At 38.3% G+C, this 14,195-nt stretch overlaps 1 protein-coding gene across 8 annotated transcripts in view; it reads right to left on the reverse strand.

The window, feature by feature from the left end:
* Positions 1–10,568, reverse strand: part of LOC124132763 (myosin heavy chain, non-muscle-like) — a 73,560-nt gene extending 62,992 nt beyond the window's left edge. For all 8 annotated transcript variants that reach the window (XM_046496872.2, XM_046496871.2, XM_046496873.2 and 5 more), the window contains exons 1-2: positions 9,992–10,568; positions 7,953–8,109 (exon numbers count right to left, since the gene is read on the reverse strand). In XM_046496872.2, coding sequence (XP_046352828.1) covers positions 7,953–8,109; positions 9,992–10,345 — 511 coding nt within the window. In that variant the 5' untranslated portion in view covers positions 10,346–10,568. The remainder of the gene's footprint in view (positions 1–7,952; positions 8,110–9,991) is intronic.
* Between the last annotated feature and the right edge of the window lie 3,627 nt (positions 10,569–14,195).

Consider the following 14,195-nt stretch of genomic DNA (forward strand, 5'->3'; position numbering starts at 1 on the left):
TAGTTTCTATCGCTGGGATTATGTAGTCACTGATTGTCCCACTTTCCTGCTCAATTTTAATTGGCATCTTAACGTCTCAAACTTCCTTCCTCTGTTAATAGCAAGATCCTTGTTGAAAACAATCATATGCTTCTCAAACAAGATTCATCTTGGTCTAAAAATATAGCACAATGAAACCTGGGATTTATCTAGGATCCTAAACTAATTGCCCTTGGCAGGCAATTATGGGGAAAAATGTTAATTTGCTTAACCTGGTTAGTGATGTACAAGTCACCTGTCTAAAGCCATAAGAGTGTATAGATATTACTAATTAACATGAAATGAGAAATTTGTGATTACAATTTGGGAATATTTACCGACATTTGCTGCAGACATTTGCTGCAGACCTCGAGCTGAATATCAGCATCAGACCAGGCATAGATAAACCCTTGGAAATGTATGTCACATGTCAAAAAGTATAAAATAATCTATGTCTGAAATGATCCATCTAAGTTAAAAGGCTTGGGTGTGGGAGTGGGATGTGTAGTTGGCACTCTGTTTTCCTTCAAGCTTTCTGTGGATGCAGGAGCATATTTTTATCTTCCAAAAGTACAACCAATCTGTTATAGGAATATGTTGAATGATGTTAATCTTCACAACAAAATGCAGAGACTCAGAAACCCAGGTCTATTTAATCCTGTGTTTATCATTGCAAGATTCAAGTTGATCCTTCAGGCTTATCAGAAAACACTGTCTAGGAGGTGCTTTAACAGATCCTGGAATGTGACAGTGCCTTATCATCATAATCACTGGGAAACTGATCTCGTACACCTGGACCGAGAAATAACATCCACTTTTTTAAGCAGCTCACCCTTCTCAAAAATATGCCATAAAAATAGCAATCCAGCATAAACCAAGAATAAACATGGTGTATAAACATTTTTAGATGCAAATATGTTGTTTCAAGAACGTACAGGAAAGAAAAGAAAGGAAGAATACTCTATCCACAGATTTGGGAAACTCCACACTTAGAATGTGTAGATTGTCCGATGTCGGTAACCACAATGATGAGGCACAGGAGTCACAAGTGACTTTATCAGAACAGATGTCTACAAACAAACCTCCTGTTTAAATTAATGATATTGGGATTGTGTTGTAATTATATTTCTGGCGTTCTGTTACAGGAAAGTGCTTCTGTCCAAGAAAGCCTGAATCTCCTTGGAATGAATTTATTAGGAAATGTTTGGACGACATACATGAAACCAGGTTTTTCGGTACACTCATACGCACAGACACACTTTCACATGCACATGTATACAATGCGTAAAGGAAGTCCTGATTGACATGTGCTATCATGGAACACAACAGTGGTTGGAGGTGACAGAAGATAAATCATTATTTACATGTGGAGGAGGGACTGTCGTTATTTCACTTTCAAATAGTCCATGAAATAACATCCATTCCGTTAAAAATTTGCTTTGCAGGCTGGAGATGTAACCCTTTCAATTGCATAACTTTCATCCTGTAATTGTTTATCGACATTGCATTGAGTGATTTTAACATTTATTGGTATGGCGCAACCAAGGATCGAACCCAGACCTTGCTCCCTTCAGGCAGGCGTTCTTTCCACTAGACCACTGAGGCAGTCCACCTGCATGGGATACTGGGGACCCTACAGCCCAAGCAGGATTACAACTATATTGTGAATCACACATGGGCCAACTTATCTGAAAGTGAATAAGTGACAGTACCTTGGCTGGAATATTTTGTGTATGTTCTGACAAAAATGACAAAACTGGAACACGTTATTTAATTAATGGTAAAGCAGTTCTAAAGTTTGCTTCCAAATGTCATGATGACAAAAAATAGCCTGAGATATCGTGATGATGAAACACTGACATAATGTTACTCCTTTATCAACTACCATCAATAATTTAATTAACTACACTTCAAAAGAGTTCAATCAACAAAAATATCAAAAACCCATTTCATGCATATTCTATTTAGCATTGGATGACTAATTGAACTCCTCAAAGCTACTCAACATAAATATTCCTTATCCTTTACACACCAGTGGCCACTTAGCAAGGAGGCAGCACCAAATACCTGCATGCTGTTTGCAGGTTTTTTTTTCAGCTCAGCAAATAAGACAGCATTTTTCATCTCCATCATCAAAGCTTTCCACCGTTTCAAAATGAGGAAAGTCTACCTGTGACCTATTTCCACTCTTGAATAAACTCAACGTCAATATTTTTATCAATTCTATATGAAAAGGTTGTGACCATCTAAAAGTTCATCCATGTAAACAGATCACAATCATATCCAAAGACAGCTGATAAGGCAAAAATAGCTAATCACGAAATGGCTGAGAGGACCTCAATGGCAAGTTGACAATAGGTTCACTCTCCATTTATTCATCAATAGATAAGCTACACCACAGGAATGTTGCCGCAGATAATCTGCAATAGAGGAAAGTCTAGCTAAGCCTACTTAACCCCTACACCACCAGTTCTGAGGCTTACTACAAGCTCAGAACACAGGTCACTTTCATAGGATGTAACTTAATGGTCAGGATGAAAACTGTTTGTGTTTCGAGATAAGAGGGTTAATACACTTAAAATCATTATTCAGTCCAATCATTGTTGAGTTTCACAATATTACATGCATATGGTTTACACATAAGAGTATTGTTTTATCTAATAACAAATTTGTTGCTATGAAATCAGAATAATCTCATATTTCTGACTAACAAACTACTTTCTTCCAAGTATACATAGTAATGGTACAAATTTGACAAATTCTTATTGAGATTGTTAACTCTTAAAAAGACAAATAAACGTGATTCTATAGATAACATGCCGTTCTTAAGCCTTAAGTCTACAACTCATGAATAAAGGGGTCGAAAGGTCAAGCTGTATCATTCAAATCACTGATCAACAAACAAATGTCATCCAATAGTTGATCTGTCGCTAAACTTTCAGGCGAGGTGAAAGGGGATTTAATGGGAAAAGCACTAGGCAGGGAGACAACAAGCACTTTCTTTTAACAATGCTTTTTTTATGATACAGCCAGGGGATGGAGCCACCGACCTTCCACTCTCTAGGCAGACCATGGCGGCGGTATATTGACTTTTAATCAACAATTCATTAAATAGGAATTCAGGTAACAGACAACTATATAACCCATACCTGAAGCAAATTTACTTGTAAATATGAACTTTAGTGAATTTGTGAAGCTCATACACATAGGTGTGTTTGTTGTTCAATGCCGCACTCAGCAATATTCCAGCTATATGACGGGGGTCTGTAAATAATTGAGTCTGGACCAGACAATTCAGTGATTGACATCATGAGCATCGATCCACACAATTGGGATACGAGTACATGCATCAACCAAGTCAGTGAGTGACCACCCGATCCCGTTAGTTGCCTCATACGACAAGCATTCGCCTTTTACGACAAGTATTCATACACATACGAGTATGAGAAGCTGTAGTATGCACTGCTCTTAATATGGAGCATGCTTTGCTTGGGAACATTAACAGGTGAAGGACATGTCTGGGTCACCATTTTTAGAGACACACCATCTACAGGTGTCGGTGTAATATGACAGGACTGGCAAGGACAAAGCAAACATTATGCACTATGAAGTATACAATGAGGCTACTTAAAAGACTAAAGTCCACTCAAACATGTTGGTTCTTCTTTCTTCAAAGGGTAAAGGGCTCATATTACATTGCGTCATGTGTACAGATTATATTGATCTTTCCTGTTCAAACATTTTATCATAAAATTAAATTTAGTTACATGGTTCCTGGCTTTTGAACATTGCTGAAGGAGGAAAATGTTTAAGCTTATAAATCATGTGCATATGGTAATTTACTTCAAAATTTACAAAAACTGATAAGCATTTCACAATACTGATAAACAAGTGATACTGATGTCAAAGTCAGTTCTTATTTCCTCAGTCAACAACTAACATTGACTGTTATTAACTAGCTATAAAGCAGGAAAAGCTCCAACCCTGCAACCAGACGTCTCCAAAATAGTCACCCCCTAGGGAGCTTTGACAAGGGATAACAATAAACACAGGACCCACTGAACAGGTTTTCTTCCAATACTCTGCCCACCCATGACAGGTCACCTGGATCAAACAAGGGTAGCAGAGCTAGGGAACATGGAGGCAGGATATAGGATGAAATAAGCCCCACAGTATCCCCCTTATTGTGATAGGACTGTGTCGGGTCCAAATGAATTTTCTGGTCATTGAATACTCAATAACACCCACAAATTTCAAACCACCAAATCTACATCTGCTGAATAAAACAGTGTTCAAAATGCAAGGGGCTCCTGGGGTATTATCTGAGGTATTTGAATCATTCAATCTAGGGTCCCTCAAAATCTGAAACACACACACACGCATACTCACACGTATATATTCTTTTAGTATCCTTTAATGATGGGATATTTCTCCAAACAAACCAAACAATTTTAATGCCTTATTTCCTGTATATTATCTTCACCAAACAACCCTGCTGCATATTATGCCGTGACAAACCACAGCTAATGGTCATCAGTATCTGTGAGCCACCATGCCCATGAGCTGATGTTTTCATCCCACTCTGGTGAGAAAAGTGTTGTTTGTGTACCGCACAGGTCAATGTTTACACACACAGGAGATAGCGAGATGCCTCTGCATGCTCGCCCTTACTGGGTCTATGTTAGATTAACGCTGATGGGTCTAAAACAAGGATCTATCAGCCATAATATTAAACTTCTATTAGCTGTAACAATAGTGCAGTGCCTGACTGCAAATGGTTGTTGATGACAACTTTCCTATCCTAAACAGGCTAAATGGTAGCAAAAATTCCAGATTGTTTAGGTGTAAAATCAGGGTTAAGGTCTTTGCCTTTGATAACCCATTTTTTCATAAGCTATTCCCCATCTTCCATCAGTTCACTAAGGAATGCCTCTTATTGTGTGCATTAAGTATTTGTCAAGTCATATCACAACTGGGCTTCAAACCAAGATCTCTCAAGTCCATGCTTGAATCGCAAGCCTACCCTAACACTGTCATTGTGAAATTCAGGGGTATGAGTTCGCACGAAATAAATATTTCATTCCCCTAAATCCCATGACAACTGAAACATTTTAACATCAAACAAACACTGAAAGACCATGACAGTCACAATACATTATGTACCATTTCAGCAAGCTTGCCACAGTTCAGTTAAATTCAACCTATATAATTTGTCACAGAACAAGTCTAGACATCTGTCTAACAGCAGAGAACGACAGGTAACTGCTCATATTCCAGTAAGTCAGAACAACCCAAAACTAATGATTCCATTATGGCTGACGTGTGTCGTCAGTGACACCGTAACTGTCTATCTCACACGGAGTCTACTGATCATGCTGATGGCTGCATTGCTGGCTTTCCTGCTACATGCATTACATTAGTAGTTTTTATATTCCGAGTAACTGTATTCTGAGTATCACAGTTATGCACAGTACATGGTGGCGTAATGACTCTCAAGATATGCCCCAGACAGAGTGTCTTAAGAGTTGCATTTATGTTTTAGGGTGTGGTTGGAAACTGTGTGTACTGGACTTTCTCTTCTTCGCTAACACTCAAATAGAGAGTTTGAAACTAATTAACTGACCATATGTTTTTCATACCAAATCATACAAAGTTCCAAGTACACATATCAAGGTAAAGTTCTTTGTTTCATGTATTAACACATCATAACACTGTACTATTTACTATCAATTACAATCTATTCCATTTCATTTGAAGTAAGTTACTTCTGAATACAGGATGCCACTTTATTGGAGCTGGTTTGTTTGTTTGTTGTTTATCGCCGCACTCAGCAATATTCAAGCTATATGACAGCGATCTGTAAATAATTGAGTCTGGACCACACAATCCAGTGACTGACATGAGCATTGATCCACGCAATTGGGATACGATGACAATCATCAACTAAGTCAGTGAGCTTGACCACCCGATCCCATTAGTCGCCTGTTACGACAAGCATAGTCGTCTTTTATGGCAAGCATGGGTTGCTGAAGATCTATTCCACCCCGAGTCACTTTTATTTACTTAAACTTAGATAACTTGTGTTTATCACTTAGAAATGGAAAGTAAACATAATTCCCTATACATGACCAGCATGAATTACGAATATCAAAACCCCCATAACCATGATAACATTCCAAGCCAAAAAAATCACTCCTTTTAAAAACATTCACTGTAAGCTAGACTGAGGGAGCTATGAAAGTGACAGGTTGTTGCCTCTGGAGTAGACTAATGTGTCAAAAGTTGAAAGTGATGGATTGAGTCTCAACCCACAAACATGATAGTTGTATTTGGTGAGGAAGTCCGCACATTGGCTTGAAGCCTTAACAAGATGGGCAAGTATTACCTGACAATAGGGCACTGACCGTCATGTCAGTCAGACACCATGTTGCATGATGCACTGCAGGATTCTGGGAAACAACTGCCACTACATGGGATATCAAACAAACATATGTACCATAATACTAGTTTCCTGTGTGTCAATTGCATTTTTTTTAATTGAACCCATACACTGTGCATGACAACTGAGCACACCTACAACTGGGCTACCTCACTTCAACATGAACTGACACTGGTGGCAACATTAAGTTTATCAAAATAAAATGTCAAGGAGGTCTTGTTATAACCCTCAGGTAAATGTTATGGGGTTATCATGACCATAGTTCCAAACATTATAAAGACTCCCCGTTATTTCTAACACTGGCTGACCAATAAAGACCACTTTCCAAAATTATTACAAATGTAAAACATCCAACGAAAAAGTGAATCTTCTTCTAATAGTTTTGCCTTATATAATGCTATACATCTGAGTGAGAAGTAAGTACAATCCTAATTACAGGTCTAAAATACCTGTTTATGTCATTGTCAGCAGCTTGCAAAATTTCTCCAAATTACTCTACACGCCCACTTCAGTCCAGTTTGGAGTGTGTGATAATTAGGGGGAGGTAACCCATTCATGCAAGACAATACCTGTCATACTACACGTACAATAACATTATTACATAAGAAGACCATTCATGTTTTTCATTCCAGAATCCAAACTCTTTTAAAGTAGAAGCAAATTCTACAAGTTCACCACTTGGCCCAAATAAGTGACACGATAGCTGACAGCCATCCTGTATCTACAGGGAGTCAGGAGTTGTGGAGATAGTGGACACTAGCCTCATTGTGAAGGAATGCTAGAGAACAGCACTTGCTACACTCCTACTCTCACAGCCTCACACTGAAATTCCACACCAACAGTCGCCTGTCCTGTATCAACAGATCCATTCTCCCAGCCTAATGACTGCATATGTTATTGCTGGAGTTTTGTCAGAGGTTTACAAATGCTACTGACCTTGTACAGGATTCAAGCATACAACAATTAGATTGTTTGATTATGCAACTAAGTATATGCTTTATATATCCATGCTTAGGCTAACAACTGAAGCAACAAAACCTTGAAGTTTTCAGTCAAGCAATTAAATGGCCAAGTTTTCCAACTATCAAGACTTTGATAAGAAATTTACTGGATTATATTTTTTATATTTTCAGTGCAAGCCCATAATGTTTACTCGACCAATAGTGAATACATTATCTGTTTGATGTATACCTTCTCATACTGATGTATACCTTCTCATACAACCCAGCAATTTATGTTAAAGATGACTAAAAGTGATGTTTATCAAGATGACCGACGGCAAGGGATATCTGGAGGCATGTTGACCCATACTTGCAGTGTACATACAATCAGCTGTGTACAGTCAAGCGTAACAGACACAAACCATAATACGACACCAAATGCTTAATATTCATCAAAGTGTCACTGAAGCATAACAAATGACGACTGACTCTGCTCAGCCAATGTCTAACCACAAGAGGCGACAGTAGATTCTAAGGCTATTGTTGTGCCTTACCTTGGAGCATACTCCTGTATGCTGTGTCAGCAATAGCAAAAACGTGGGGGGGCACTTCATGTCTCTTCTTCCCTTTGTACAATTCTATCACTTTGTCAGTATAGATTGGCAGTTTTTTATATGGATTCACAACCACACAAAAAAGTCCAGAGTATGTCTGCAATAAAAAAATTCCATTTGTGTTCAATAACATTTTTTAAGACACGACATTCATTATTTTAAAAAATAATATGAAAGTTCAACATTTATCACTGTTTATGCTTCAACAAGCAAGCCAATACCAAATTTTCTCAATGAAGGAATATTAATCATAATAATTTTAATATGTAAAAAAACCCACAATTTTAACAATTTGTATTCTGGTCATATTTTGGGGATGGTGGTTAGGGGCGGGGATAATTTATCTAAATCTTCTTTCAAACATTTTCGTCAGCATGAACATTTGTCCTTATTGCATGTATTGATGACCTTGAGTGGCTTCAAAACAGAACACCTACTTCAATGTTGTTCACTGTCCAAACAATTTACCTGTTAGTGTCTATGAATAAGTAAAGGTGAGATTATTCTAGTACACTTGCAACTATGTAGCAAATGGTTCTAATTTGCAAGCCAACAACAGGAGAAACAGACTTAATGTTTTAATCAATCTAAAAAAATGTAATGAAGGGTTACACATTTTTTTTAATAGATCTCAATACCATTTAAATATTTTGTTTTGCAAAGTTTAACTCTGCATAAAATTCAACTGAAAACAAACTGTTTGCTTAATTTGCAAAGTTGCATAACTGAATGGACAGATCAAATTACTCAAATGACAACAATAATGCCATTGTTGGATTGGTCAACAGGTTCGGTCAATGCCCCTTTTTATCTCTCAAATGACCCCCCCCCCCCCCCCCCCCCCCCCAAGAATCTCAACAAGGGATGCTTATTTCTCAACAGGAATGCAATCAATCCTGAGATAAGGTTGACAGTAACCAAGGAACATGTGCCTGTGATTTCGCCAGGCTTAGCAATGGCAAATGCTTGCAATATCCTAAGAGGGGATCTCTCAATAGGGGTTTTCAATGAATAAGGGAGAGAAACAGACTGTTCTATTTTTAGATCTCTTAATGACTAATGACATCATCGGATTATATTTTCAAAATGACGCCTTCACCACGTTCACCTACTAATTAAACTTAAATTAATTTTAATGAATATCTGTTATGTACTATTTTTTTCATCCGTAGAATTATAAGGTTGTTGGGGAAAATAATAAAAGACAGTTTCAGGACTTCTATCTCATACACAACTCAGTACCTTATGCTAATAATGTAACACTCTAGCACCATATGACAAACGCATTTCCTTGAGCTGTTATTAATTATGGATTGATGAGCTAGAGAAATCAAGTTTAAAAGAAAAAGACTTGGTTTTTTTAAATCAGTCTGAACTTTCAGGTGAAGCAGCCCAACTTCCTGACAGCAACCTCGAATGTTATCAGCATCTGCAGGGATGTTTAACTGCATGGTCAGTCTCAATCAATATCTGACTATCAAGGTGTGATTCACTGATAGTGACCTCATCCCTACATGATCAATGTATCATGTGTCTCATATATATACATCTGTGACATCACATTTAATCAAACATATATACATATCACATGTGAATTGTTCTTTTCTGGAGTGATTATTTCAAAGCAGTATCTTCAACATGTGGTAGATCTCTATATAGATAAATAACATAACGAAATGTTTTGGGATCAACCTGCATAATGATTATGAATCTTCCATTGTATTCGGCATACATCAATTTTTGATATTTGGGATGGGTGACACGCTCAATTTACTGCTAGGTTCTTAACTGGTACAACAACATGCAGTGTACACCTTTGCGATATGATAAAGGTTTTATTACGGTAACTTTATAAAAAATCATCACCCTACTATTACAGGTAACCTAGGAGTTCAGAACTGTTTGAAATGTAACATTGTCATGACCGTGTTGTTCTGCATGTTGACTCAGTGTCAACTTGCATAGAGTATATTACTTACATATATCAAGCCTGAGTAATACCTGTCCTTCAAATTGTGAAGAACAGATGCTTCGTTAAGACACGTCAATTCGGCCATGTCTTCAACTTTATTAAATTTTGGTGGGTTCATTTTTTGAACATCATCTCTGTGGACGAGCGATTTTTTTCCTGTTTCTTCCACCACTACTTCGAACTGGTCTCCTTTTTCTGATTTTACAACAGATGCCACGAATCCATGTGCCTCGTCGGGGATCCATACTAACTTTTTCGCTGACCACTCCGCTTGTAGAGATGGATCATTGACTATATTTCTGTCTATGGCCAGGTATCGCAACTCCTGCGCGCTTAATCCAGCAAAAGAGTCTTCCGCCATTTTGGACACTGGTGTGCGAGTTCCGGCGAAGTATCAACACTGCAAACAACTCAAATACACGAACAACAAGCAACACCACAGTAAATACAAATCCCAAATGTGCACAGTTTCACAGAATTGTATGTCCTTCCTCCAAATCGCTGTTAATTTCAAACTGTCATTATGGCTCGGGACCCTCTCTAAGGTTCCGGTAGCACAATGTGCGCGACTTGGTACGCGTGCTGTGATTGGTCCTTCTTGCCACGTGACACTATGGCACGCCCAACCGAGTGTCACACTTCACTTGAATGTGGCATGGGTGATTTGAATTTTATCGCTATGATGCGTTCTAATGTTATATAAAATATTTATTGATGACCCTTGTACTGTCTTGGTATGTACATCTCGCCGGTAATATTACTTGACATCAAACAAACACGCGGTATTGTCAGTGACGTCATAAAGTGATCTCATATTGAGGTGCAGTAAAGGTGTTTCCTGTTGGACTGGGCCTCAAGCATAATGAATGGAATTCCCCCGTGAAGTGACGACATTTACTTCCATATATGGTCAAAATAGTAAACACTCCACCTTGCACGAATTGTTCTATAGTTCTGCGTCTCTTTATGCGAGGAACATCGTCGACAGTGGCACCTACCTTGACGCTTGTAAAATGTGGGCGTGGCTTGCATATTATGTCATTTCTACTGTTTCATTGATAATGAACAACATTATCAACTTATCACTTTTATCAACATACACAAAAATGCAAAGTAAGACTAACGTTTCATATGAAAGTTTGTATATTATAAATGTTTCATTTATAATGAGCTAGAGCTGATAATCTACAAGTGCTAAAGTTCTGATCATAAATCAAGAAACCTAACAATATACATGTTTCGTTTGGGAGAAATTGAAAACTTTATCAATTCTTCTTAATGCGGATTTTTCTGATGTTTAGTTACATAACAGTTTCTGTATTTCTTTGATGTCCTTTGTAATTATACAGAGTCCACCAAAGAAGACCATAATCGCTTCAAGAATGCCAGTCAATTATCACAGGAAATGTGTATTGTATAAAAGTGGTCATTATGCATATCGCTGCGAGCAGTTTCCCACTTAGCTTATCTAAAGGTAATGTTGCGTCATATGTACCGTGCTCCAATTAATTTCACACCCCTATGTAGGCAATCACTCACGTCAATAATCAATCAACTTGTTCATGTTAATGCACATAACCCACGGGTTGTTGTCGGGAGACATTGCGTCGAAGGAAGTAATACATAAACAGGGAGACATGGACACCCTCATATAAGCCAGTGAACCAATCGACATGTATTGAGGTCGTTACAGCCGCTGACTGGGTTCAGTGTGAAAAATTAAACGGTTAGGCATGAACAAAATTGTATTCGAAGTGAGACTTACTTGACTATATTGAAAATACTCCTCCACCTACCCCAACAAAAGTGCAATTGTTTTAACGCGCACCCGTAAACGTAGTTTCACTTCAGCCTCTGAATATGAAACAACATAAAACATTACTGTTATTGTAGTAAGTGGAATGTGTATTCTTAACTATCTTGTTCCAATTCCGTGAATTTTATTCATACCATTGGCGAAGAATATGTTTTTCATGACTTTATTATATTGCTTTAGATGACTAAATCAGCTTATTTTCAGCACATCATAAGGAGCACTGTCCAGATCTTACGAAATTTCTGCAAAACCACTTCTTTGTTAGTTCGGATATGGCAGTTAAAAATGCAATTGGTATGATATACACAATGCATATATCCATTCGTTTCAAAGTATACAGTGCTTCCCTTGTTTGAAAGATCGTGTATATATCCTCTTCTTTGCTTAACGTAAAATCAATTACCTGCTATTTATTCCTATCATGAAGTAGATTTATGTTGTGTTCCATGCACTATGAACCTAGTGTTAATGTCAATAGTTAACAGACATTAACCCTAGTTTGACTGCAATAAATATTTGACAATGGCCACATATATTTATCCTAATGCATTGACGACGCGACGCCAGTTGAGTTCCGGAAACAAACACATGTCACTTGTCACTCCTTAAAACAGGTAGTGTTTGGCTCAGTACGCCCTACCTAAAGTGAAGCTAGAATTGGATTGCCCTGAATCATAAACATTCCATCTTATTGTGTTGACGCTGTACAGTCAATGGTAAAAAGTATTACATTCCTCAGGTGTGCGCGAAGTTAAAATTTACGGCTTATGTGTCATCTATTTGACAACAATTGTGTGATATTTCTTATGCTTGAGTCAACATAAATTGTAAGTAGCTCTACGCGTAAGGCTCGTTGTTTTTTTTTTAAAATAAAAAATAACAAAAGTGATAAAACAATGTGAAAATAGTCACGCTTAAATGGTCATCAACAATCACTTTAGAGTTACCTCCCCTATATAACAGTCTGAAGTTGTTGAGCAACTGCAATGGGTTTCGTGTATTTATCGGCACAATATTTATGTGCTACTCGTGGTAAATACCGATTTCAATATGAAAAAATACATAATCTTCTGATATTTGTTATTGGTTAACATTTGACATATAGGGCATATCGTAAATATTTTAGCTGTGACGACCAGGCACTGTTAAAAATACATGCTATATACATTGGATGTGTACTTGGTGTTTCGAATTCATTTCATAAGTGCCTGCGTACCAACTCTCGTTAAATCTCTTGATAAACGTTTTCTCACTGACTTGTTTCGGGTTACATTCGTTTGTTTTATAACACGTGGTCTTTATATATTTTTTATTGAGTGAGTATGGTTTTACTACGCTTTCAGCAACCATCCCGAAATATCATGGAGGAGGACACTAGAATTGGGTTTCACACGTTGTACCCATGTGAGGAATCGAACCCGGTCCTTCGGCACGACGAGCAAACGCTTAACCACGAGACTACCCCACCGCCCCTAGTTTATTGGGGACTGACTTCATCACGGAGTGGTATACCTGTGGGTGATACTGATAGCTTGAGGCGACGTCGTCGCGGCACCTCCACGGCAAGGAAGGCTGGTGTCTTCCCAATGTGCCTATAGTCCCATTGTGCCTACAGTAAAATGATACGGCCTGATGCTCAGAAAGTGATGCACGAGTGAACATGGCTGTGACCTGTTTTACCTGATAAAACGGGTGTGTATTTCGACAGATATCGGGAGCCCTTCTCAAGGGTATATATTGTCAGTTAATAAAAACGCGCGCGCGCGCGTGCGTGCGTCTGTGTGTGTGTGTTAAGGTATCGGGAACCAGTAATAAAACACGTGTATGTATTTCGTGATTGTGTTAGTCCTTCACACTTGTGCAGGTGTACATTGTCAGTTAATAAAACAGTCATGTGTATTTCAAGATGTATGTAGTGAGTCCTTCTCACAGGCATAAACATTTGTCATTGCCCAAATTGGTGTGTGTGTGGGTGCGCGCGCGTGTGTTTTAAAGAACAAACATGAATGCACCTTTGTGAGTGAGAGAGACAGTGTATGTGCGTGCGTGCGTGCGTGCGTGTGTGCGTGTGTGCGTGTGTGTGAAACGGGGGATTATAACACAGGTCTCTCTCTCTCTCTTTCTCTCTCTCTCTCTTGAGATGGAAGTTCGAGAAAACAGTTGTTCGTTTTGCATACTAATCTTGGTAAGGTTTACATATATTGAACATACATGAATTTATCCAAGACATGCTATCATTCAGCCCGGTCATGTCGGACATGTTATTAATTATACACCTGGTTGTCGTGCCATATCTGACATACCTACACGTGAACTGCCATATGATGACCTCGCAGTGTCCGGTTACAGGAAATATTTTCCGTTTGAACAACAGTCGACTGTTGTCAGTTGGAGC

This window comes from Haliotis rufescens, unplaced genomic scaffold (assembly GCF_023055435.1).
Source record: "Haliotis rufescens isolate VD_foot unplaced genomic scaffold, xgHalRufe1.0.p SCAF_11, whole genome shotgun sequence".
Taxonomy (NCBI): Eukaryota; Metazoa; Mollusca; class Gastropoda; order Lepetellida; family Haliotidae; genus Haliotis; species Haliotis rufescens.